We start from the raw sequence: 25302 nt of genomic DNA, 5'->3' as shown, positions 1-25302 counted from the left end.
TCATCATGTAACGTTGTGACATGATTTTTTTCAGTAGAGTAAGCTACAACATATGTGAAAACCAACTCATTTCACCCAATAATTATTTTTCCATATAATTAGTGGATTAGGATCTTTTAATTTATGTTAGGCCGTTATTGTTGTCTCACAGCGTCACACATGCACGAGACGCGACAGTGGCGACCTGGCGACAGTGCCGACAAATTGTTATCAAATTGCATATGGCGCAATATGGCGGGTAGCGTCAAGCAACGTTCGGTGTTTATGATTTGTCGAGTGAGATTTCAATCAGGAATGCCGTCGCCAGCGAATTTTGTGTGAGACAGTGTCATTATCGTGGTGCCGATGGTTATCAACGATCGACAGCGACCATTCGAGCGTGGCGCGATGCGTTGCCTGATGCCGGCGATCTCAACCCGCTTTGGCGAGCATATTGAGGTTAGCTTTTTGAATTTGCGCCCGTTTGCATCGTTGCCCTATGGTAACGCGCGAGTGTGAACCGATGCATTTGTATTTCTTTTAGGAATACAAAATATTGGATTTATTGGGTAAAGGCGGCTACGGAAGCGTCTATCGTGCGAGATGTCTCCGCAGCGACGTAGAAGTTGCGATCAAAATGGTGATTTTCATATCTGTTTCTTCTTGGATTGAGAGATGCCTGTTACTTCAGTTGCATTGTTGCTAGTCCCGAGATACTTTGAAACATACCAAATCATTTGTCGATCTCTGCATCTTTGTTAAAGTATTGGGTAAAAGAAAATGATCAATGTCAAATCTTGAGATCACAACTTTCTGTCAAATTTTGACAAATGTTTTAATGTCAAATCTTGAGATCACACTTTGCTTAAATCCATATTCAATTTATTATATAGATTCAAAGTTTATTGCAAAGTTTCTCTCTTTTCAAAATGAACAATCTATATCTGTTGTATTTTCTTATCTTCTATCTCCTTTATATTTATTCCTAGATCGACAAGAAAATGATGCAGGTTGCTGGGATGATGGATAGAGTTAGACAAGAAGTAGAGATACATATAAAATTGAAACATCCAGCTATCTTAGAGGCGTACACATGTTTTGAAAGTGCAAGTTACGTGTATCTAGTTTTAGAATTATGTCATAATGGAGAACTTCAACGTTATTTCAAAGCACAAGGCACTAAAACTCTATCTGAAGAACATGGTATATTTATATACATGAGAAATAATACGTTATAAATTATATATTATGTTACATCCGTAGCAAAATTTTTTTTTGTTTTAGCTGCCTACATAATCAAACAAGTAGTACAGGGTTTGCTTTATCTCCATTCTCATCAAATACTTCACAGAGATTTGTCATTGTCCAATTTACTTTTGACTAAAGATAAGCAAGTGGTATGTATAAGGGAAAAAACAGCATTTATTAAAAAAAAGATTTTTTTTTTTTTTAATTTAGTTTTCGTATTCATAGAAAATAGCGGATTTTGGATTGGCCACACAGATGAGTAAACCAGATGAAAAGCATTTGACTATGTGTGGCACACCGAACTATATCTCGCCCGAAGTAATTTTTCAAAGTCGCTGTATAGAATGCAATATTACGCAGGAATGTGACATTTGAAAAATTTTTAGGTTGCTACAAGATCTTCACATGGGCCGGAAGCAGATGTATGGAGCTTGGGATGTATGTTGTATACTTTGTTGGTAGGCAAGCCACCGTTCGAGACAGACGCAATTAAGAGTACTCTGACCCGAGTAGTTATGGCTGATTATGTAATGCCACTTCATCTGTCAGAAAACGCAAGGGATTTGATAAATAAATTATTGAAGAAGAATCCGAAAGACAGGATATGCTTGCGGGATATTCATAAGCATGCCTTTATAATGAGTACAGAAAAGAGTAAGCTACATAATGTAAGTGAGGACACAGGTACTTAAGATATAGCAGCATTAAATGCAATGTGAATATATTAATCATTAGATTTGTTCTTTTTAGCTGAATTTCTGCATGGTTTATCTTTTTCTTTTTATCTTTTAAAGAGAGAAAAAAAATGAACTGTGCAAAAGTTTAGTTAAAAATAACAGATCTATATTGATAATAAAGAAAATGCCATTAAATTAACTACTCCATAAATAATTGCAATACGTTCATGCTTTTCATATTTGTTTATTCAGGAAAGAAACAATACGAATAAAAATCCATTTACTAATATGGTGGATTCCGGTCTTGGTAGAACTCTTTCGTCGTACGGTCGACCAAAAATGCGATCCCGGTCGGAGGAAAGAATGTCTACATTACCAATGATGCCTATGGTTAGTGTACGAAGCGAGCCGTTATCCGAGCCTATTGCGAAAATGCAATCAAATCCTAACTATGGAATAAGATACGCTAATTATCGCCCGAAAGATGATTCTTCGATTCAGATACTACGTAGTAGAGGATTTTCGCAAAACGTACAGTATGACAATTACAATGCTTATAATGAATCCGAGAAGGTAGTGGAGAGGCACAAGCCAAGAAAAGAAAACAATGTGGAAAACCGTAATGCGGAAGGAACTGAAAAGAGCACAAAGTTACAAGTGTCACCCTTAAATTCCAATAGACTAGAGCCTAAAAGACACAAAACGAAAAATGCGATACTCACCATTCTGGATAATGGAGAAGTGTGCATCGAATTTATCAAGCGCAGAAATGGCACGGTATGTAAAAAATATAAAAACTTGCTAGTAATAGTAATAGTAATAGTAATGTAAAGCATGTAAGTGGAAATATTGTGTTATTTTATGAAAAAAAGTAGCATGATGTGTGTATGTGTGTGTATGTGTGTGTGATAATTACAAGAAAATTACATAAAAATATCTAACATTATTTATACCGTAGGAAAGGATAAACGAAGTATGTAGAATATCAGGTGACGGTCTGCGAATCGTTCTTTACAAATTAAATCCGACTGTGGAGATTGGCTCGCAACCACCACCATTACCTAATCGGGGCGCCGATAGTATTTATTCGTATGAAAATTTACCAGCGTGTCATCATCGAAAATATATGTATGCCTTTCGTTTCGTGAAACTGGTTCAGGCAAAAACCCCGAAATTAACACTGTACACTCAACGCTCGAAGTGCCTGTTCATGGAAAATGGTCCACAACCCGACTGTGAAGTGCACTTTTATAACGGCATAAAGGTATTCAGCTATCGATTTAATCGTTCTGTTATGTATATATGATAAAATAAAAACTTTGTTATTTAATATTTGTATTTTATATTTAGTTTTTATATTTTTATATTTCAGGTTGTTCGGGTAGACGGTGTGGTGAAGATCACCAATGGTGCCACGTTTGTTGAGGGTGCGTTCCCGTCGCATCTCGAGACCTATTACGAGCATTACTCGGAATGTTATCAGGATTGTTTGCTGTTGGAATCTACTCTAGCATCTCTGGAGGCAGCCACTGGACATTCTTACTTCCCTATCATAAGCGGACGACGGCCCAATACAGCCTTGAGTGATTCTCCCTACCTTCAGGGAAAAGAAAACATCTCACATACACAATCTCCTGTTGTAAGTAGCAGAGAGAATGCCTAATTATTTTACGTTGCTAAATTAATGTTGAATATCTTTCAGATGCCGTCGTTCGACGCTAGTTGTTCCGTCATGTCAACAGTTTCTAAGTCACGCAATATGAACTCGATGCGTAACTCTAATCATAATATGAAGATAGCTGTGCCAGGAATTGGCCTTGCTACCAAATTGTCATCCGGAAATATTAGAATCGATTATCAGGACGGATCCGCCTTAACTGTAAATTACTACCTAAATATAATTTCTTAATTTTAATTATTAATTTAACTTTCCGCACAGATTATTGATGATAGTTTATTAGACAATCGTTCGACTAATGATTGAGTCATTTATATTTTATCGATTGTGGTTTGTTGCAGGTAAGTCCACAAAGTCACAACAGTGACATAATATATGAATCTAGTGACGGCATAGTTACACGATATAACGGGCATCATCAGCAAAACTTGGAGATACTGGTCCAAAATAAGCTTCTACAATTGCCAATGATTGTCAAGTATTTCATAGAGCCGATGCATAAAGGCATTCGGTAGCTCTGCTTGAAAATATAAAGTATTGTATATAGTACGAGAATAATCTTTGCCTATAAATTGTAAGCTTGTTTTAAATTTATAAATTAGCATAGATTTATAGAGAGTTTATACAAAAATAAAGCTTTGGAACTATGATCAGGCTTGAGATTGGAGTGGAATTTAACGAATCAAATTAAAATTCACTTGAAATTAGTTTTCTTTCTTCTGATTAATTAAATTTCAATCCAATTTTAATCTGAGATTAATCTCTAATCTCTAATCTGATCGCGACTTTACGAATATTTTCTAAGTATACAATAATATGAAATAAAAAGATATATATTATATTCTTTGATACACGCTTGATTCGAATTACTATTGCAATTGTATAAAATAAGAAAAAAAAAAGGAAAGAGAAAACTCATTAAATAATGAAATAAGAAAAATATTTAACGATAAATATATTAACAATAATGTTTTTTTAATATCGATATTTATTTTTATAGATCGAAGACAAGAGTGGAATAAAATTGAGAATTTTTTCACTATTTACATTATGTAAAAGAGCATTCTATGAAATCCGGTATCTCCAAAGTAACAAATGTACAGGTATATGTATTGTTTTATCAATAGATGATATATTTAATCATAAATTATTATTATGATCGCTGTTTTTTTTGCCGAACAGCAATGAAAAAAGAATATGTAATAAAAAATATAAATAAATATAAATACAATAATAATTTCCATTTTTCATATAAAAATATTATAGCAGGCTTCTCTTTTTCCCACATTATCTTTCTGTGAGCCTTTTATCTTCGAAATTCTAAATTGTATCGGATTATTAAAGTATAATCCTCGATCGCTTCGGTGTATTTATCGCGACTCCTCGATCGAATCGGGGTCACAGCCGGTCATCGTCACTCCCACCAAGCCTCGCTCCATTGAAGGGAACGACGGTTTTGACGAACGTTTACTACGGCGGCGCGCCCTACGATTCGACGTTGCGGGAGCAACGATCCCATTCACCATACGGAACGTAACGGACGCGCTCCGTGACGCCATGTTTATGCCGTCTTTGGCTGGAGATACCCCGTGGAAGTCGTTCCCCGTAATTCCCAACATCCGATGCGTGCGCACGTGATAAGATTGATAATATCGTCGAGAGAGATCATCCGTGGAGCCGTTCGCAGATGGTTCGCGTAGTCCGTCAATCGCCGCGCCGTCTTCCGGAGTGATTCTGACAGATGGTAAACAAGTGAATAACGCAGTAATATTTTATCATTTGTAAAGTTCTGTGAATGAAGAGCAAGATCCTGTAAGAGTAAGAGAAAGTATAAGCATAAGATCTCATACACAGACGACTACATAGTTAATAGAATTTGAGAATTCATCGAATTCGCCAGTTTTATTCGCCTTCTTTCTCTTTTGCACCCAGCGATTGCAATCGTGAGTGGTATGTCCTTCGTTACTGCGATTGTGGGATGTGTGATTGCTGTGGTAATTAACGAGAAACGGCTACTGTAATCGCGGATTCCGCGACGCGTACGGGCGCTGCCCATCCTGTCTCTTCTTTGCTAACCTCAAGCGGACGACGCGAACTACGAAAATGGGTAAGTCCACGCTAATCTCGATGAAAATCTGCCTGTCGCTCTTCTGTTGTAAATTATAACGCGATTGTGTGATGTTCACAGTCTGATTGAATCCCACTGTGGGAGTCATAACAACGACAGCCATACGGTTGTAAACATTGGAGCTATTTCTGGTTTAATTATATTTGATAATAAACTAATTAATGAACGTTAAGCTAATTTTGATGCGATGTAAATTATAATTGATCTAGAGCATGAATTAATTCTAAGAAAGCTTGTTAAGTTTTATTAAGAGACAGATGATGTTCGCACGCAAGCAAAAGAGTGATGATTGTCGACAATAATAGACACCACGAGTGATTGCTATAATCGCTAATTATTTCCGTCCAAGACAACTTAGCATGCTAATGACACATTTATATTACCGAGTTTGTGACTGAAACTAGCGTCATTAACGAATATACTCGGACACATGTCGCGCGTTATCCGACTGAACTGTAGATAAATGATTAGTCATCGTCGATAGTATGATTTAGTCATTGGCTGAACGCCCAGCTTTCACCACGCATTCATTTAGTGTTATTGTTAAGTCGTTCGTTATTACTATTATAATTGTATTAAAATGACAAGATTACGTGAATTGCGTCAAGCTAGAGAGAGTCTGCCACTGCGTGGTGATTTTAGGAGTAATGTTAGTCTGGATAGATTTTCTGAACGTAGTTTACATGGTCTAAATTCAAACGAACAAAGTTGTAGTAAGTGTTTAAAAAGTGCCATTGAAATATGATAATAAATGGTGAAAAATATGATAATAAACGTAGATCATTATCCAATATATATTGTTACAAGTATTAATACTGAAAAAATTTATACTATGTATAACATGAATTATAGATTTTTAGTATTGTCTGTTATACATTGGATGCTTTCCATTTGATAACACAAGGCGACACAAATCGTCGTTCTATCTTTGTCACTCTCTGAATATCAAAAAGGATAGAACAACGCTTGTGTCGACTTGTGTCATCAAATGGAAAACATCCATGACCACAGACTTGTAAATGTAAATGCAATAAAAATTGAATCTCACTTTTTGTTATAATGGATTTTATTAATTGGAATTTATCTCAATGATTTATGGTTTATATATTTATGTAAAGTTTATTTGTGACATTATGTTACATTATGTTAAATTAAATTAAATTAAATATTATGTTATATTATTGTTATAGTATCTAGATTTTAATTGTAATGAAATTTAATTGTGAATGATTTAATTAAATTTATAAATGGATGTACGACGCTTCCCATAACAAAATGACAAATGTAAAGGAGTTTCCTTGTTTAGGGAATATGTGCAACGAATGCATGGCCAGAGTGCCATATGCGACTCTTATAGCGACCATTATGTGTTGTCTGGGAGTTGGAATCTTCTGCGGAACCATGTACAGAGGTGCAACGTTGTGTGCTCTTATGATGGATCAGGTAAAAAGCATGAGAGCTTAATACATTTTTTTCAAAATAATTTAGATTCTATAAATTTCAAGTTATCAAATTATTCAGGTGTTTCACCTGCATCTTGGATGGTTGGAAGCGGTGCAGTTAGTGTTTGCGTCAGTCGGAGCGTGCATGGCAGCTTTAGGATTCATGATTTTGTGCGTCGGTTGTCTTGCAACTGGTGCTACAAGGCACAAAGTCTATCGTGCATGGAGATCCCGAGTGGGTGGACGTATATCATGTGCTGTTGTAAGTATTTAAAGTGTAAAATCTTTATTATTTTCATATTAGTGAACAAAATTCTGATGGCTACAAGTTATATCTTTAATTTTTCAGTTTATGACTATCATCTACATTCTGCAAATAGCTTGGCTTCTGATATTCGCATTCCTGATTATTACAACGCTGATATTCACCATATTCTGGAATTTGTGCAGCAATCCACGTGTTCAATCTCTTGACGATTGCATTGATTTTACTCAATTCAGTAAGTTTTCACTTGTGCCTCACATTGATACATGAGTAGATTGAAATTAGAATATTGTATTTAAATCCGTATTTCTTTCTTATATTTTTATAAAATGGTTACTTTATTTCAGTTTATTATAATTACTTTATTTATAATTAATTATATATGGTATTTGAATATATATAGTATATTAAATGTTAAATATTTATTATCGTACAAAACTTAAAATTGATAAAGAGCAATCAAATTATTACTGTAATTAATTTATGCTATTTCAGGTTTTATGTTTCCAAATAATACGCGGGTGCAGGACATGCAAGTGTGTGGACCCCAGGAAGTCAAGCTGTTCTGTAAGGATTTTGTGGAGAAGGCTGAGGTGATGTTCATCTTGGCGACCGCGGCGAGCATGCTTGTGATTCTAAGCTTGATACACTATTTGATGTGCTTATCTGCTAATTATGCACACATACGAGATCATGAAAAGTTCCAGGAGCTGCAGGAACTGCAGTATCTACAGGATGCGACCGATCCAGACTCTCCTCAGTCGGGAATGGGTACTCTCGGCTCTCATCGCGGTAAAGATAGGTTCTAGGACACGGCCCGCGAGATCTTCACCATGAACCCCTTGTAAGGAGCCTAACGTTTACTTGAATATCTACGTAGGCCATTCTTATGATTGGAAATCTCTTCCGGATACTATTTCATCTTCTCTATGTACCTAAATTCGGTATTCTGCTCATAACGGTGTGTCCATCACCAACAGTAGTCTACTGATTGGAGGATCTTGCGGGAACTAACTCTATGCCGTCCATTATATCTACGACTGTCGTATGTAAGCATCTACTCGTTTTTTTTAATGTAAAAAAGATGTTATTTTATTGAAGCATGTATCGATTTGTCATAAGATTTTCATTTCTAACGTGAATCGCTCGATTAAAATCGAGATCATTTGCAGAGTTTGGCTCACGACGAATGTCATTCCATAAACTTGTATTAGTAGGAAAAGTATTTGAAATCTATTCTGTGCATGTTTGAAATGTACAAAATTCCAGTGCACAGATTTTTTTACTTGGACAAATTTGTTTTATTTCACTTCGATGTACACACACGCACTCTATATTGTGCGTAATAGTATTATGCGAGTATTCACGACTTTAGATCATTTATTGGTCTAATCTTTCGGTATTAGGGCTAATTATCGAACTACATGTATCACTATATCTTCATACTAAGATTTTTTTACGCAAGAGATTTCTTTTATATTTATATATATGTGTGTGTGTGTGTTTGTGTGTATGTATATGTATATATATATATGTATGTATATATATATGTATGTATATATATATACACACACACACGCACACACACACACTCGCGTTTACATGCTAGGCTATTAAGCATATATTTTCGTTACATTATGAATATTTAAGATGGTTCTTTAGTAAATTGAGTTATCATAGAAATATCTAATTTCTTTATATGAAGTACCGAAATTAACATGTGCAAAATTCTACGGTACGTTAACGATGAAATAAGAGAAAAAAAATGTTGAAAATGTAACTTTCACGTATAATTTATAGTGAATTCGATTGGACGCATGCAGTATACATTAAAGTCATCGTACACAAAATAACATAAAGATATATTTATACATAAACATGGAAATCGATTAAATCTTGAAATACTCATTTTACATTTTATTGTACTATTAGATAAAACATGTATTTTATAATTCGAAATATTTGCATTTCAAATCTTTTGTCAAATTAAATCAGTGTCGACTTTAATATGCACCAGTGTATAATAGTGCTTCTAATCGAATTCGCCAGACAGATAAGACTCGCAGACTTTGGGGTGCAGGGTGGCTCGCCGCTCAATGCGATTGACTCGCAATCTGATTGAGTAAGAGTGAAGCCTTTACTCCCCTAAGAGGTTATCACAAGATCTAAGATCTAAATTCATCGCACATCACTGTGACCCTTTTCTTGGATCGGAAAATCAAGCAGGGGAATAAGAAGAAGACTGTTAATGCGATTGATTCGCAATCTGTAAATCCAGATTCGATTCCACTTGCGGCCCACATACGCGATCTTTCGCGGTTTGCCGTTCGGATTCGATGTTAAACTGTAGGTTCTCGAGTGTTTATAAACTCTGAGAGTTAGAATTTCATTACTACTGAATCCAAAAACATAAACGAGCCTCTGCCCAAAGAGACTGTAAAGCTTACTGATACGCATGGTACTGTGACCCCCTACATGGGATCGGAAATCCATATAGGGGAATTGGCAAGAACAAGACCAAGACGCTTGTTTGACTAACTGCACACAAATCTTACCATAGACTTTTCTCAAAAATGAGATTATAATAATTTAAAAAATTACGATTTTAATAGTTACCAAAAAGTAATAAGTCAACGGTCATTCTCTGGAAAAATATTTACGTATATAAACTTGTATATACATTTAACTTCGAAAAATAAACATAATCTTACCTTATTTTCGTTCGATGAAAAAGCAGTGCTTGATTTACTTCGTATGCTCCATACTATTTCATTAAGATATACACGTAGTTTTAATATTTTTTTCAAATTATGCAGATATTTGTAATTTTGGGTGGATTCTGGTGAGGCATCCCAAATTTTTAGCACTTTACTAAAGAACCACCTTAAAGCACGTTGGGAAAATCAGGATAATAAAAGAGACAATTATACATATATATTAGCTAGTATATAAAAAAAGATCAAACAACGACCATATATATCGTAATTGTTAAAATGTTATTATTTATCACATTTTCGCTGAATGCTTCCCAGTATACTTGTTACGAAATATTCATGTCGTTTGTGCAATTATACAGAACAAAGCTCATATTTCACATTAAGCAGCTTTCTATGGAAAATGTTACAGAATGTATATTTCCACTAAATGTTGCAGAAAACGTAACAACATCCGTGCATATGAAAGAATATATCTATATATCTATAGAGTCTCTATTACTTACTTGCGTATATGTATAATATCGATTTGTGAAAAGAGCAATATATTTTTCCGAATAGTAAAAGAATTCCACTATAAACTTTTAGAAAAAATGAAAGTTACAAATGAATGAAAGTTACAAATTCTTCTATGCACGTTACTTGTGCCAAAATAAAAAGAAATGAATTTTTGCTCTGAACAAAGATCTAAGAATTATAAAACATGTTGAGGCACAAATAAAAAAATATACGTACAATCGCGAGATCGACTCGCCACATATATATTATTACTTGCTCAAATAATTTGACAATGATCGCTAATCCGTAATGCGACTAATTTTCCGGGCGAAAAATCTTGCGCAATCCGTAACTTAAATTAGAATACGATCTTTTATATATATTATAATAATTCTAGATTTCTTTATTATACACATCTGATGAGTAAAGTTATACACATATCAAATGACAATTTCAATTTATATGCAGCTGCAAAAGGTTGTATATACAATAGAGAAGAATAAAATGGCACGCAATATGTATATTTTCTATTAATGAAAGAGATTTGATTTGAGCTGTAAAAGTTATGTGCCGTATTCTTGTTCGAAAGTAACTACGATGTATATTCTATTAATGAATAAAAAAATATTTTCTTCTTATAAAGTATGTCTCTGCATATATTTCAAAGTTTTCATATTAATTAGTTAGTTTTCATAGATTTGGTATGTAGTTTTTATGTAATTTAATACAGTAGACAAATTATGTACACAATAATCGTTAATTACATATTTTGTACAATTCTTCGTTCGTCGCGTAATGTTCAGTCCTCGTCGAACTGGAGGTCCAGCTCCAGATCAAGGGCACTAACTTCTTGGAGAGTATTGATGAATGTGTACCGCGAAAAGATCATGTACAACTTTCGAAACCAGACGTACTGAGACTTGTGTGCAGCCATAGCACTCTGCAAGGGAAAAAAACTTAAGAAAGAAATTTGTGTTAAAGGGTGATTAATTATAATTAAACAGTTCTGATTTACTTTGATTGTTCGCTTTTGTTCGTATGTTACTAGATACCAATATGAGGCTGAGAGTAGACTGACGGGCAAATCTAAGAGTTGAATGTACTTCCTAATTATATTAACGGACTCTAACACATACAGCTTACAATCTGCAACATGATCAGATTTATATTATACAAGCCTGCTATATTTGTATGTCAATTGCATGAACGATACTGACAAGGAGGTACTTTTTTCTCTATGCATAATGCGGCGATCGCAAAATACAAGGAGATATGATTTTTATGCCGGCTCACTCCGTATTTATCAAATGTCACGACGGCATTGATTTTATACATTTCTATGTATTGCAAGATGCTCTCTGCAACTGTGTCTGTTGGCCACTGTACGCCTTGATCATCTGGTAGCTCGCCACTCCTGCACATTCATTTATTCAACTATTATACAGTAAATAATTATTTTATTATATCATCATTGCACATTTAACACTTGAATGAAATGGTCCAGTTTTTACACTTTGCAAAAATTAGACAAGTACACTTAGTGTTAAATGTACGTTAGAATTAAGTGATTCTCTCTACGATAATCTTCAAAACAAAAATATAAGCCGGTGTTACTTAAATGAAATTTATTAAAGCAAAGCTAATTTAAGAACTCAACTCAATGCGTGTGTGTGTGTGTGTGTGTGTGTTTGTGTTTGAAATTTTTTTTGAAGAATAACTTCATACCAAGTTTGGTTCTTGGACAAAATTATTAAAAAATATTTTTATTGTAATGACAGAATAATTATAACAAATGTTTTATTTATGGTATTTGGGATTTGTTATACTCTGTCTTAGTAACACCAAGTTAAATTGGAATACATGTATAGCCCAATTTCACCCATGTAAAATTAATTTTAATTTGGATTTAATTTACTCTTTATCTTTCTTAGAATTAGAAAAAGATATGAAGTGGAACTGAGCCTGAGTTTTTGCAAATAACGTTTCCCAAGACACACTTACATAATAATCGTCACATTGGCTTCTGGAATTCCCAACACCTTAGTACACTCCCACAGCTCGTCTATCCTCCTTCTGTCTCCACCTGCAAGCATACTAGTAAACATCAATAGACACAGTGTTTGCGTGATGTCTAGCCTGGTTTATTCCTGTCAGTTAATCCGGATCATTGCTCAACGATCCTGGACAACAGAGGTCTGCTAGTGACATGTACCCATGGATAAACACAGCAGGTAGATCTCGCTGGCTTTGGAACGGGTTAGCCAGTAGACCAGTGGTCCAAAGAACATCACCTCGTCATCTGGATGAGCGGTGACCAGAAGAAGCCTGCCAGGTGGACCTGGTAGTTGCCAGGCAGTATGACCCACCCGTTTCAGGATTGCATAAAGGAAGACACAGACACAAAGATATGCCAGCAAAGCGATCAACAGCTGCCATGAAATCTCGCGGATGTAATAACACCACCAGCAGACTGCCTCGTTGAGCTGTAGGCTGAAATACAGCCGTACGTACTCCAGGTCGGCTATCATCTCAGGGATGATGATATCCACGTGCACAACACGCGTAACGTTCGCGAGCTATCGCGATGCCATAATGCGAATTATCGCTCACAAGAAGAGAACGTAATGAACATAATGAATGTTCTCGTCACGTCAATCGTCACTGCGGTACGGAGTAGTCAGAGTATAGTTGAATTTGAGGTTAGGTCGCGCCAGTCAAGTGGTCTGAGCAGTCGCCGTTTTTGGCATTTTACGGACGACACGAGGAGTAAGGAGGAATTAGGAGGAATTTAGAGAGATATTTAAGAGGAGAGATAGAGAAATAGAATCAAAATGGAATGATAGATACGAGATATAACAACATGTTAACTCAGGATAACTGAGATAATTATTTTTATATATAATATATATAATTAATTGTCAATCTCGTTAATTATAAACGCAAATTAATGGTTCTAAATTTATATTGTATAACTTAGCATCGGGGACGGCAGGGGGAGATCAGTGATTATTTTTTTAATTATTAGGTGTATAACTTTGCTTCCGCCGTTTTCCTATAGATGGCTTTAGCGGTAAGTGGTGATCGAAATAAATAGATCATAGACATCACAATAGACATACAATAAGGTATACAATAGATAATTGCAATTGACATTCATGCATGTTATAATTAGGATTAAATTAACTAATATTAATTGACTTGCTTAATGATTCTCTCTCTCAGACGTTGCGCAAAGATTAGAGTAAATTTAATAGAAAATTAATATAAAGTAAAAAAGTTTCAAAAAATCAATAGCAAAAAATCGATAGCAATATATCGAACTTCGAGTGCGCGCGCGCGAGCTTCGATTTCTCGAAATCTCCCAAAGCTACATTCAGCTGTCAGGACTCAGCAGTCAGCTTTATTTGTAATCTGTTTTGTAACTGTATTTCTAATTTTTACTACAATTTTTCCTTCGACATAAAATAATTATTTTTAAGAGTTTTTAAATACTCAAATAAGAATAGGAATACAGAAAAGATTTTATAGACATTATCTATGCTGAATATTCTTTTAGTAGTGAACGCCACGAAGTGTCTGCCACAGGTTATGTCATTGCGCGAAAGGTAGTCGGAAAATCGAAAATTCCAAGATGAAGAATGATCAAGAAGAGATAGACTTGTATCGAGACACATATGTAAGATATTTAGGTAATGGCAAGAGATCGTCGAATGCTGTTATTGAAGTTTTCTGTCATCTTTCCTTTATTTTACATTTCGCAATTTTACCAAACAATGCTAAATTATTGTTTTGAAAGAAATTGGTAAAGTTAAATAGTATATCGGCATTTAAAAAAATTTATATATATATATATATATACTAACAAGATTTTTTCTAGGTTATGCAAATGAAGTTGGAGAAGCATTTAGAAGCCTCGTGCCTAAGTCCATTGTATGGTCCAGTTATGCATTATCGAGTGGATATGTTCTCGCAGATACGATACATAAGGGTGCAAAAGTTTACCAAGTACTGCAAAAAAGTTTTAATTTAATGGCACGGAAATAATTATTGGCCACTTAATGACTTTGATTGTTATAGGAGGATGCTACTCCACAAAAACTCAAAAACGTTCTATTATCTACGTCAGACACTTTGCTATGGCAGGCATTCGCGTCAGTGATAGTTCCTGGTTTCACCATAAATAGAATTTGTGCGGCAATTCAGTTCGCACAAAGAAAAAGTACAAGAATAGTTTGGAAGAAGCCTTGGATCTCTACACTTATTGGTTTGATATCTATTCCTTTCATAATACATCCTATTGATCATGCTGTGGAGGGAGCAATGGATGTTACTTATAGGAAATGGACAGGATACCATCCAAAAGGGCCTCTATGTGGTATAAAACATGAATAACAATATGTATAGTTAATTGATTAGTATAGTAAAGAGAGGTCGTACTTACAAGCAAGCTATATTAATAAATATTTATTACAGAATTTATTCCATTTTTACGCAAAATAATTAAAAGACCTTATATTAATACTGGTGAAAGAATAATAATCATATTTTTTATTATCTTTATTGTCTAAGGATAATCAAATTGGTACCTGAAAGTTTTTTTAAAATCACATCAAAATATAAATTAAAATTCTTTATAATATACGAGATAAGGAATACTTATAAGATATTAAATTTAAAAGAAGTTAAGCTAAACTTGATATCTATTGAAACATCTCAGAGAAACGACCTCTCTTAGTTTAGAAACAGTACAGTATTACTGCCAAATATATTCTGAGATAGTACAACACAGTGCACTTAGAATATCTTACTGCTAATTGCAATAATATTAAATATTTTTGTTATAATGTACATATTATACAGCTGTATTATATAGTTATTTTATTATATTATACAGCTGTATTATTTATATATGTGCATTAAGATTTTTAGCTGGCTTTCATGCCACAATTGTTAAGCTATTAAATAAAGTTACTGATTTAAGATTCTCTACATTATCTCGTAATCATCGTATACCTAAACCTGTATGATTACTTTTGCTTTAATGCACCATTATTATTTTTTACAATATATTGATTATTTTTTTTATTTTTCTTTCGTTATTGTATCAAATGGAAAATTCAAAATAATAATTCACAAAAAATAATTTGCAAAGGAAACAACGTGTCGACACGAAAGAAGTTTATCGTCATGATATAAGAGAATATTTAGTCAAGGTTCCGCGAAGTGAAGAAATGATTTCGCAAGTTATGCATGGCGAAAGGTTCTACGCGGCTTCCACGGCGGTTAATAATGGCGCGATGTAGGGTAACACCCGTTTCATGAAAATGTATCATGCAAAAAATAATACCACATCATAGCGGCGTCATAATTATACGCAAGCAGCGCCGATTACGAGATTATTATCTGCTCGTACCACACAATTTCTCTCGCTATCGCGGTTAAATCTGAGGTCCGCGCTCACGATAAATGCGATTGTAATCGATATACATTTTTTAACAGCGATTAGAGCGAGTTCCGTATTAAGACATCAATGGCACCGACTAAGTGTTTTCCCTAGAGTAATTTACGATTGTAGATAACGCCATGAATTTTCCGCAAAGAATAAATGACGCAAAATACATTGACACGTATCCATTCCGCGAAATTGAATTTCTAACACGCAGAATCGACAGAGAATTGGAACTAAGATCCTTTAGATTCTTTTATATCTTTCTTTATATCTCGTGTCAGCGACACGACATTTTAGCAATGTTTTAAGATCATTGTTTAATTTCTTTTGTAGGACAGTTTCAAATGTACACCTTTCAAATGTATAATTCTTCGGAGTTTTTTTAGATCCTTGTTTTTCCAAAAAACCCAATGACGATCTTTTGAAGAAAGAATATATCGAATATAATTCATCATTATGGAAATTAAGACTAGTGAATCTTTCGTAAAGTTATGTGTTTTGATGATGCGTCATTCTTGAAACATGTCATTTTTGTTATATTATTTTATAATATTGTTTAAGTAATTGTTTAAGTAATTCTGTTTAAGTAACGTAATTAACGTACTTGGTTTTTGTTTTACAAATAGTTGATATAATAAATAACGAAAAAATTACAATAAAATTGACGAAATATTCAATATGCAAAATATATTTGAATCGAACCAATAAAGAAACAATTAAATATTGAACAATATTAAGTGAAAATGGACCGAGAGATTTAAACCAAATGAGTGAAGAAAGCCATTTTCAATCAAAGCGGATTTTTTAGTGCTTAATAGTATTGTGTGAATTTTTACAAATTGTCAGTTTTAACAAATTACGCGCCGATCATTTGTCGGTCTTAAGTCTAGTTATCACTCGCACTCTTTTTTCTACTCTTGATATACACACTTGGGTCCCTGAAATCCCATCCATATTTGTTACGGTAACTTCTGTAAAAATAGACATATTTTAATTATTTTTTTTCAATCAATAGAGAATTGATTAAGAAATAAGTCCATAATGTGTAAAAGTCAATAAATTTACGGGGCTTCGAGATATATAGGTCTATAGGTTCAAAGAAAAAAAGAAAAGTTCAGAAACATGAAAAAATCTCGATTTAGCAAATTGCATTGGGGTTTCTGAGACTTCAGTATGTATAGCTAGGGTTAAAACAGTTTTAGGCTGAACAGTTTTAGGATATTACATTTGTTATACGACAAATGTAATATCAGCTTAAAACTGTTTTAATTCTCAACTGAAAAAAAGCTGGAGTACATAATATAAATTAAATTGACAAGCAATTTAATATTATTGATGCTAATAACTTATCAATTTATTTTATGTATACAACTTATTTATTTATTTATTTATTTATTTATTAGCATCAATGATATTAAATTGCTTGTCAATTTAATGTGTAATATTGCGTACTTCAGCTTCAGTTTAAAACTGTGTTTTAAACCGATAAATAATCAGTTTGTTTGAACTGAAAATTATAAAAATTTATATAATATATTATTAGGGACTAAGACTCGCTTTGACCGAATATGGATCTTTTCACAGCTCATTTAATTAAATATTATCTTAAATATCGAAACAATTAAATATTGATAAAATAATAATATACCTTCTCTATTCTTTTCATTTCTCATTGCGAATGAATAATTTACGATAATGTCAGCTTCGGTGAATATCCTCGATGCATCGATATAACGAATCGATGATGAAATTTCGTTGTAACAACGAGGGATAAAATCACCAATCGTAACAAATATAATAGAGAATGATCGTATTTCGCGTTTGCTGGTATCCGTCACGATTACAGTTCGAAGAACAATACATATCAATGATACACGCCACTGTCCGCTCACTCGAGTATCGGCATTTAAACTGATTTCGAAATATCAGATCTTTTCTATTAGATATGTGTGATATCGCTGCGCGTGTCGCATTATTACGATTTCTACGAATTCAAGATTGACGTGTACGCAACGTACGGCTGGGTGTTTGTTTTCGCCCGCGCGAAAATTGTTAAGGGCCATCTACATAAGTCGCAAACGCAGAACGCAGTTTGTAGACGTATTTGCGGCAACCAATCAAAAGCTGTTATTAGTATTATTGGCACTTCTGATTGGCTATCGCAAATGCGTATGTAGGCGGCCCTTTACAGTGTATAGCGTCGTGCTTAACTATCTACGCAAGGTCACCGCGCTACCATTCGAACGCGAACTGACGCGAACCTTTGAGCAGGTCGGCAACGGCGCGTGTCGCATTACTTTTCTGATTACAAACTGCGGACGCTATAAACGTGAAACGTGATCGTTTTCCATTACATCCGATACATGATTAGAGATCGTCGGTTAGATGATCCACCGCTGTCGACTCGTCGTATCGGAATTCTTTTCGAAGCAGGTATTACCGCGCAATTTTATCCACTTGGAACGAGAATCGAAAGGATGAAGGGAATGGGGAACTCTCGGATTGAATGGAGAGTCGTGCATTACCGTCTCATCGCAACATTTAATTGCTTTTTTAACGCTTCGACTCGGATATAGCTCGAAGCTCGAACGTTCCGCTCGAAAGTTGTTTTGGTCGTAATTTCTTTTTTATTATTTCCGAAAGCGTGGAATAATACACGAATTGGAATGAAGAGTAACGAGAAGCTATATGGCGTATCGAGATTTATCAATAATACTCTTATCTCACTGGTTTTGCGCGTTAAAGATACATGATATTGAATATCGATCGTATATTTTTCGAATTAACTGGCTTGTCTCAATTAGATATATCAAATTGATCGCGTCGTATGATAGTAGAGTGAATTGCTGACGTCGCTCTTGAATTTTTCAATCAGATAAATGCCGTCAGTGTAGAAGGGATCAACTCCAAGATTGGATGTCGTGACGTTGCATCCGAAAATACAATACGATTAGCTCCGCATGTGGATACTCGTTGACTACAAAATCTAATTTATTCTTTTTATTCTTTGGAATTTTACTTTAAAGTGAAAAAGCGAATTCTGTCACTCTTAAAAAAGAATTTTCAATCTTTAAGAGTGAAATTTCACTCTTTAGAGTGAGATAAGAATTTAAAGAGAGAATTTTACATTCGTTGTACGACAAATTTTTCAAGCGTGTTAACTGGCTGCGATCGCAAGTCGTATATTTATTGCATGATAATCGTCATGAAACGCAAGCTTGTAACATTTATTTTTCAAAGAAACGCAGCGACGTTTAGCAACGAAGATATCGTTGGTTGCAGTAGATGGAGGCTGTTTTCTTTTTAGAAAACATAGTTGACGTAAACGTCTATCCTTCTTGACACAGTCAATGAGTAAAAATAAAACAAAAATAGAACGACTATGTCAACTATGTCTCCTAAAAAAAAAGCAGTCGGTGTAAAGTTGGCCGTGCGAGTTTCGAATTCTCTACTACGATTCTTTAAATTCGCATCAATTTAGAGGATATGTTGCGAGCGTTTCGAATCACTGTCTGTGTTTTTTTTTGTATATACTTTTCCGTTATGATGTAATATATATCGTTTTCTATTAACGCTCCGCGAGTATCGGTCATCGTTTTAATCAACATTTTCACGTGTTCAGTGTCAGTGTCATTCTACAATCCCCTGGAACGACAACGTGAGAGGAGGAGAAATATCTCGAAAAGGCATCAGACGACAACAAAGCAGTGGCAAATGGTGAGTGATTCGTAACTTCATTTATTATTCATTACTGAGATTAATCGCTCCATTTATTTTTGCGATATGTCGAAGAAAAGTCTTTGAGTAAAAACGACACGAGCACGGGTTTCACATACGATTGATTATAGGGAAATTTGCATTAGAGATCGTTTCTTCATGGTTTAAACTATGCGAGTTTATTAGCGCATTTCAGAGATAAGAAATTTAAAAATTATATGATTATATGTTAAATGCTTTTATTAGAAAACGTTTTCTAATAAAGAAAGATCTGTAAGATTTATTTTTTTATTTAAATTTTATTTAATTCTCTTTATTTAAATTTAAAGAATTTTATTTATTACTTTAATAAGATTTATTGTTAATGTTTGATAATTGAAGAGACAATAGAAATAAGTATGTGATATATTATACATATATAATGCTCGTTATAGAATTTATTTGAATGCTTATTTTTTATTTTAATAAAGAAATTAATATCGATGTTTTTTCTCATAAAAAAAGTAAGATGTTAGAATTAACTTGCGATCACGCGAATTAAAAATCCGCTAACTGCCATAAATAAATTTTTCTTGCATGTAATACTCTTGAAACATTTATTATTCTTGTTATATCAGCCGAATACTTAAGTTATATTATTAAATTTGTTTCAAATTTATTATAAAAAATTAGATTCTTTAAAAGGTCGTTAATTTATTTTAAGACTTTTGAAATATTTATCTTGTTACATTATTGGGATGAACTCAAGTTAAACTATTAAATTTATTTTAAATTAACTTCACAAGAAGTTACTCTTTAAGAACAAATAAATTTATTTTAAAATTTAATTTTATATAATTTTAAAATTATTAATTTTAACTCTTAGTATCCATGATTGAATCATTCGTTATTATGCACATTTTTTTTGTTCGAAATATTAAGAATACCCGGCTAAATAATGATCTCTATCCGTTCTATTTATCTTTACTATACAACTTTACAAATATTATTTAAAGATGTTAAAATATATAATAAAAATCACTTAATTTAATTTTTGTTATAAAAGTGATGAAAATTAATTCTCGGCATGAACGACCCATCATGTGTAGTAAAGAATCGTAAAATCATCGGCTGTATTAAAAAGATTAATTCTATTTAAAATTATAGAATTATATTATAAAATTATATTCTATTTAGAATTAATTTTAAAATTATTTAAAAACAATATAATATATTATAGGACCGTATATGTATGATAATAAACTATAGAAATCAAAGTCTAGCTGAATTTTAAATGTTTATGTGATTCTTGTGTGAATTTATATACTACGTATGTAGTCCCCAGAAACGCGCGCCGAAATGATTTTTCGGTCTTGAAAACGCTATCTTTACTAAACTACCGCAATAACATCACGAGTTAAATTGGCTAGCAATTTAACAAATTCTTGATGTTTATTCGCATCTTCGAAACGATCTTAATAATGTTGAATAATATTAAACATATTAAAAACTGTAAATAATTAATTCTTATTGCGAAAAATGTTACCTCGGCCGGAGACGGTTGTTTAAAGACAGTGCTTTGCGCGCAATCGCATAATGTTTCTCTATTATTTCTTCGATGTATTTCTTCATGCACATATATATTTTTTGTTTTGTCGATATTTGTAAAGAAATTTCTCTATTCTTCGAACACATTTCCGTTTTCGAATACGGAACTATGAACTATCTTAAGACCTAATACAGCGCGATTCTTAAGCGCATACGGTCGAGCTACTTGCTGGGGTCCTAATGACACGTCGCGTGTTCGATAATTAATAATTAACTTCGCCTCTCCCCTCTCTCCTTCTTCTCTCCCTTTCATTTGCGCCCTCCTGCCTCTCGCTCGCGCGGAATTACGCGGGCGCTTGAAGAATTTCAATGGCTATCGACGATAACGCACACCATGCCGGCTCGTAATCATATAATTCTAACTATGCGATTACGGGCGCCGTACGGCCGTAAATGAGGCGGCCAGCTCCGGCCAGTAAAGTTTTAGTCGCACTAATAACGTAGCCCTTACCATAAATACCCTCCAGGCGCGCAATTGCAATGAAGTCGTTCGTTCGCGAACACGGTCAGGCCGTAAATATTGTCTCGAATGGACAGAAGCCATGATAATCCCTGCAATAAATAGTCGCTTACAGCCGCGTCTTAGAGCGGCCACGAATGGTCGAAAACGCACCTCCACCGTTTTCTTTTTCTCTCCATTGTTCTTCCCGCTTTCTTCCTATTATTATAGATTGCAATTATCATTTGTACATTGTAATATCCATTTATTTAATACGACGCATGAATTGCAGCAAAGTTTCATCCCTAATCGCGGCATGGAAAAATCGCAGAAATATTTTGTCGTAAGATCGCGATTAATGGCTGCGTTCCGAATGTTAAACAATAAATGTTAAACAAAGACAGATGATGAATCCGAGGCATCGGAGGAATTCGAGCGACGTTTCCGAACGCAGTCAATGTACAGCGATGTTGAAGTATCTACTTGCGTAATATAACGGCAGTGCTGCTGAAACGTATTTGCAAGGATAACATGATGTACGTACATTGCTGCAAAGTCGCGGTAATGTCGCATAATGTAATATTTTCTAATGTGTTTTTTTTTTATATGTTTGTTATTACGATATTACTGCAACCTGCTCTACTATATTTCTCCCGGGAATCAGGAAGTAGTTAAACGCAATGCCGCCTTCGGTGAAGTTTTTTTTAATTACGATACAATCTCCGAGTGCAACCACCCGCTGTTACCGCGAAGTTGAATCGACTGACATTAAGAAGACGGATATTAAGTTCTGAATTCCGGCAGACTCTCTTTTATCCGGGGGATGCGACACACCCATTCACGCAGATGCATTTATATATCATTGGCCATAATCGACATCGCCGCTAGCTTCCGGTTCGACAAAAACTGACAACGTGACGATGTTTTGATTCCCGCCGTTACGAATTGACACCTTTAACCGGCGGGCGATTTTTCACGGGAACCTTTGATAATCTCACATTAACTTTTCGGTAGTCCGTCGCCCTCGTAATAAGCCTAACCGGGCGCAACAATATAATTTATAGAGCTACTTCTTTTTACAGCTAATTATGGCGAATTACGGTCGTACGATAGAGGGTCCATTAAACCGCCGTTGATCCTGATTAGGAAGAAGAAATGCACGGGCAAAGCAAAGACGATGTGCGCTTTATCTCCAATTCGCGTGAAATATCCTTCGTGATGTCGCTCTGTACCGGGTGTCTCGCGACGTCTGCGTGATCTGAATTTTAATTCTGTCAGAATTTTTTAAACTTTTTTTAACGATTAAATCTCCTTGCAAGATTAGGGGAATAATAAATAAATGTATCAATAAAAAATTCGTCTTTGACAAATGATTGTATCTTACGAATTAAGATTAAATCTTTATTTCGCAGCAATGGAAATAATAAATTTTAATCTACTTAACAAATCATAGAGTTTTTGATATTTTATTCTCGAAGTAAAAAGAAACATTTTCGAAGTATTTAATTAAGAGACGAATTTATTCACTCGTACTTCAATCTGAACTGTCACAGCAGCAGTAGCAGCATTCGGCCACTCGGTTAATGGCACGTGGAGTCCTTTAATCGATAGAAAGGAGCGCGTGTCAGTTAGGTACTCGCACCCTATGATAACGCGACGTATTTCACGAACGTACCAACGCTTGATGTATAATAAAAAAAGATGAAGAAGATAAAAGAAAACGGAAGAATACGAAAATAAAGGATAAAAGAAACTGAGGAAGATGGAGATGAAAGAAAGACTATTCAGAACAAGATGGAGGAAGTACAGAAGAGAGAACGACAATTGAAAGATACGCAGCTGAAGTAGAAAGAGGAGAAAACTGGAGAAGAGAAGCAGATCGGCAAGAGAAGACGAAGAGAAAAGGAAAAGAAATGATGACGGGGTAGATGCAGAAGGCAAGATGAAACAAGAAAAGGAGGATAGTGCGGATGACGAAGAAGGAAGTAGGAGTAAGGCGGTGTATGAAAGAACAGACTACGATCGACAGACAGAGGAGAATAAAGAAGTGACTGGGAAGAGAGGAAGAAAGGATGACGGATTGGTAAAAGGAAGAAGTAAAGGCTGTAGCAGGAACGTGGAAGAAAGAGAAAAAAAGGACAAAAGAAATTAACGGGGTTGATGCAAAAGATAGAAGGATGAAAATATGATACACCACGTCGAGTCATCAAGAACAACAAGCAAACATGTGCTCGTTCCATTCATAAAGAAAAAGATGATATCGTGTTGAAGAGAGAAAGATAGACAAAAAAAAAGCAATATAGATAGACCGATAGAATAGATACAGAAAACAGAGGGAGAGAATCATCAGCGATAGAAAATAAAAGAAGTAAAGAAAGGAATTAGCCGTAGATGTTCATGTATGTATGTGAAAAGGTAATGCAGGAAGAAGACAATGAACGGTATCTAGAAAGAAAGGTGGAGAGGTACGTAGATGCAGAAGAACAGATAGAACGGCAAGGTGGAAGCGGCGTGGTGCAGCAAGCGAAGAGCGGGGTAGGAAGAGGTGCTTGAGGAGAAAGAGGAGAAGGAGGAGGAGGAAGAGCAGGAGAAGGAGGAGGAGGAGGAGGAGGAGGAACACACTTCGCGGGCGCGAAAGGTAAAGATTCCCTGAAACCTGTGGCATTTCGCGAGACGGTCTACCCTCTCGTCTCCCGCGACGCTGTGGGATCGATAGCGTGTCAGACGAAGAGAAGCAAGCGGCTACGGCGGCGGCGGCGGCGGCGGCAGCGGCGGCGTCGTCGTCGGCGGTGGCGTCGGCGGCGACGGCGGCGGCGGCAGCAGTACCACCAGCCTATTTCCAGTAACAACAGCAGCCAGCCAGCAGCAGCAACGGCGGCAGAAGCAGCAGTAGCAACGACGGAAGCGCCTCTCGCAAGCGAACGCGGCTCCGCAGCCATTCCACGGCCATGTCTGGCGGCGCTCCGACTTGGCTACGCCCGTGCCTCCCATTTCTGGCCAATCCGATGCTGTTATACCACGTTTGCCACGGTGGTCGTGGCCAATGGGCGTAGCTGCAGCTCCACGTCGGTTGCGCGAGTTCTGGAGGCACTCCGGGTGAGACGAAGAGGGGGACACTCGCAGACACCGCAGGTGCAGCCAGTTGGCTGGCGAACTCGAGGCGAGCGTGCTCGCGTCATCGTCGTGTTCGCTCCGCCGCTGCCGTGACGTGACGTATCGCGCCGTACGCCGGCATCACCCGGTCCCCCCTTGAGACAGACAGAACGAGAGAGAGAGAGAGCGAGAAAAAGAAAGAAAGAAAGAAAGCGTCATTGGTCAGCGACTCACGCGCCGATCCAGAAGTCGCTAGGACAAACACCCGGGATCACTCCGGGAGCGTACGAAACAAACGACGCCGTTCTCTCATCTTCGAGATCGATTTGCCGGCACGATTTGTCGACGAAACGGGAGGATCTATCGCGAAGTCGAAACTATAATATAT

The 25302-nt window shown here is 35.5% G+C and overlaps 4 protein-coding genes across 11 annotated transcripts; 3 read left to right on the top strand and 1 right to left on the bottom strand.

The window, feature by feature from the left end:
- Positions 1-198: 198 nt before the first annotated feature.
- SAK (polo like kinase SAK) lies at positions 199-4840 on the top strand. 2 transcript variants are annotated; one of them, XR_015544708.1, is made up of 12 exons: positions 199-438; positions 524-619; positions 969-1182; positions 1264-1376; positions 1453-1545; positions 1614-1895; positions 2157-2681; positions 2863-3168; positions 3277-3543; positions 3607-3783; positions 3924-4156; positions 4583-4840. XR_015544708.1 is itself a non-coding variant. In XM_087405014.1 (11 exons), exons 1-11 carry the CDS (start codon positions 346-348, stop codon positions 4095-4097), a joined length of 2340 nt encoding a protein of 779 aa, XP_087261140.1. In that variant the 5' UTR covers positions 199-345; the 3' UTR covers positions 4098-4423. The 2 variants fall into 2 exon arrangements, 1 of the variants encoding a protein (XP_087261140.1); XM_087405014.1 differs by lacking the exon at positions 4583-4840 and having other exon boundaries at positions 3924-4423.
- A 162-nt stretch (positions 4841-5002) lies between these two features.
- On the top strand, positions 5003-11271 carry M6 (neuronal membrane glycoprotein M6). Of its 2 annotated transcripts, XM_087405016.1 has the most exons (7): positions 5003-5326; positions 5515-5689; positions 5771-6423; positions 7017-7153; positions 7232-7414; positions 7502-7652; positions 7913-11271. In XM_087405016.1, the coding sequence occupies exons 3-7, from the start codon at positions 6291-6293 to the stop codon at positions 8224-8226; spliced, it is 918 nt and encodes a 305-aa protein (XP_087261142.1). In that variant the 5' UTR covers positions 5003-5326; positions 5515-5689; positions 5771-6290; the 3' UTR covers positions 8227-11271. The 2 variants fall into 2 exon arrangements, with proteins under 2 accessions (XP_087261142.1, XP_011058332.1); XM_011060030.2 differs by lacking the exon at positions 5771-6423 and having other exon boundaries at positions 5006-5326.
- Positions 11257-13464, bottom strand: PIG-L (phosphatidylinositol glycan anchor biosynthesis class L). The gene is made up of 5 exons (XM_011060028.2): positions 12842-13464; positions 12631-12712; positions 11847-12043; positions 11645-11775; positions 11257-11569 (listed from the first exon to the last, which is right to left on the bottom strand). Exons 1-5 carry the CDS (start codon positions 13155-13157, stop codon positions 11429-11431), a joined length of 867 nt encoding a protein of 288 aa, XP_011058330.1. The 5' UTR covers positions 13158-13464; the 3' UTR covers positions 11257-11428.
- A 43-nt stretch (positions 13465-13507) lies between these two features.
- LOC105148342 (mitochondrial fission process protein 1) lies at positions 13508-25127 on the top strand. Of its 6 annotated transcripts, none has more exons than XM_087405020.1 (6): positions 13508-13699; positions 14186-14318; positions 14507-14634; positions 14707-15004; positions 19701-19795; positions 22904-25127. In XM_087405020.1, exons 2-6 carry the CDS (start codon positions 14261-14263, stop codon positions 22955-22957), a joined length of 633 nt encoding a protein of 210 aa, XP_087261146.1. In that variant the 5' UTR covers positions 13508-13699; positions 14186-14260; the 3' UTR covers positions 22958-25127. The 6 variants fall into 6 exon arrangements, with proteins under 6 accessions (XP_087261146.1, XP_087261144.1, XP_087261143.1 ...); XM_087405018.1 differs by having other exon boundaries at positions 13684-13754; positions 14189-14318; XM_087405017.1 differs by having other exon boundaries at positions 13684-13754.
- Positions 25128-25302: the final 175 nt, after the last annotated feature.

This window comes from Acromyrmex echinatior, chromosome 4 (assembly GCF_024713525.1).
Source record: "Acromyrmex echinatior isolate Ae372 chromosome 4, ASM2471352v2, whole genome shotgun sequence".
NCBI classification, from domain to species: domain Eukaryota; kingdom Metazoa; phylum Arthropoda; class Insecta; order Hymenoptera; family Formicidae; genus Acromyrmex; species Acromyrmex echinatior.
This window is presented reverse-complemented; position numbering and strand designations above follow the sequence as displayed.

Bases quoted from the DNA above. Each gene is read 5' to 3' on its own strand.
- SAK (XM_087405014.1), top strand. From the start codon at position 346: ATGGTTATCAACGATCGACAGCGACCATTCGAGCGTGGCGCGATGCGT. The intron at 620-968 runs GTGATTTTCATA...ATTTATTCCTAG, and splicing joins TAGAAGTTGCGATCAAAATG to ATCGACAAGAAAATGATGCA. The intron at 1,183-1,263 runs GTATATTTATAT...TTTTTGTTTTAG, and splicing joins AACTCTATCTGAAGAACATG to CTGCCTACATAATCAAACAA.
- M6 (XM_087405016.1), top strand. From the start codon at position 6,291: ATGACAAGATTACGTGAATTGCGTCAAGCTAGAGAGAGTCTGCCACTG. The intron at 7,154-7,231 runs GTAAAAAGCATG...CAAATTATTCAG, and splicing joins GTGCTCTTATGATGGATCAG to GTGTTTCACCTGCATCTTGG. The intron at 7,653-7,912 runs GTAAGTTTTCAC...ATGCTATTTCAG, and splicing joins CATTGATTTTACTCAATTCA to GTTTTATGTTTCCAAATAAT.
- PIG-L (XM_011060028.2), bottom strand. From the start codon at position 13,157: ATGATAGCCGACCTGGAGTACGTACGGCTGTATTTCAGCCTACAGCTC. The intron at 12,713-12,841 runs GTACATGTCACT...GTATGCTTGCAG, and splicing joins CCTGCTGTGTTTATCCATGG to GTGGAGACAGAAGGAGGATA. The intron at 11,570-11,644 runs GTAAATCAGAAC...TTTCCCTTGCAG, and splicing joins AACAAAAGCGAACAATCAAA to AGTGCTATGGCTGCACACAA.
- LOC105148342 (XM_087405020.1), top strand. From the start codon at position 14,261: ATGAAGAATGATCAAGAAGAGATAGACTTGTATCGAGACACATATGTA. The intron at 14,319-14,506 runs GTAATGGCAAGA...GATTTTTTCTAG, and splicing joins CACATATGTAAGATATTTAG to GTTATGCAAATGAAGTTGGA. The intron at 19,796-22,903 runs GTGAGTGATTCG...TTCTTTTTACAG, and splicing joins CAACAAAGCAGTGGCAAATG to CTAATTATGGCGAATTACGG.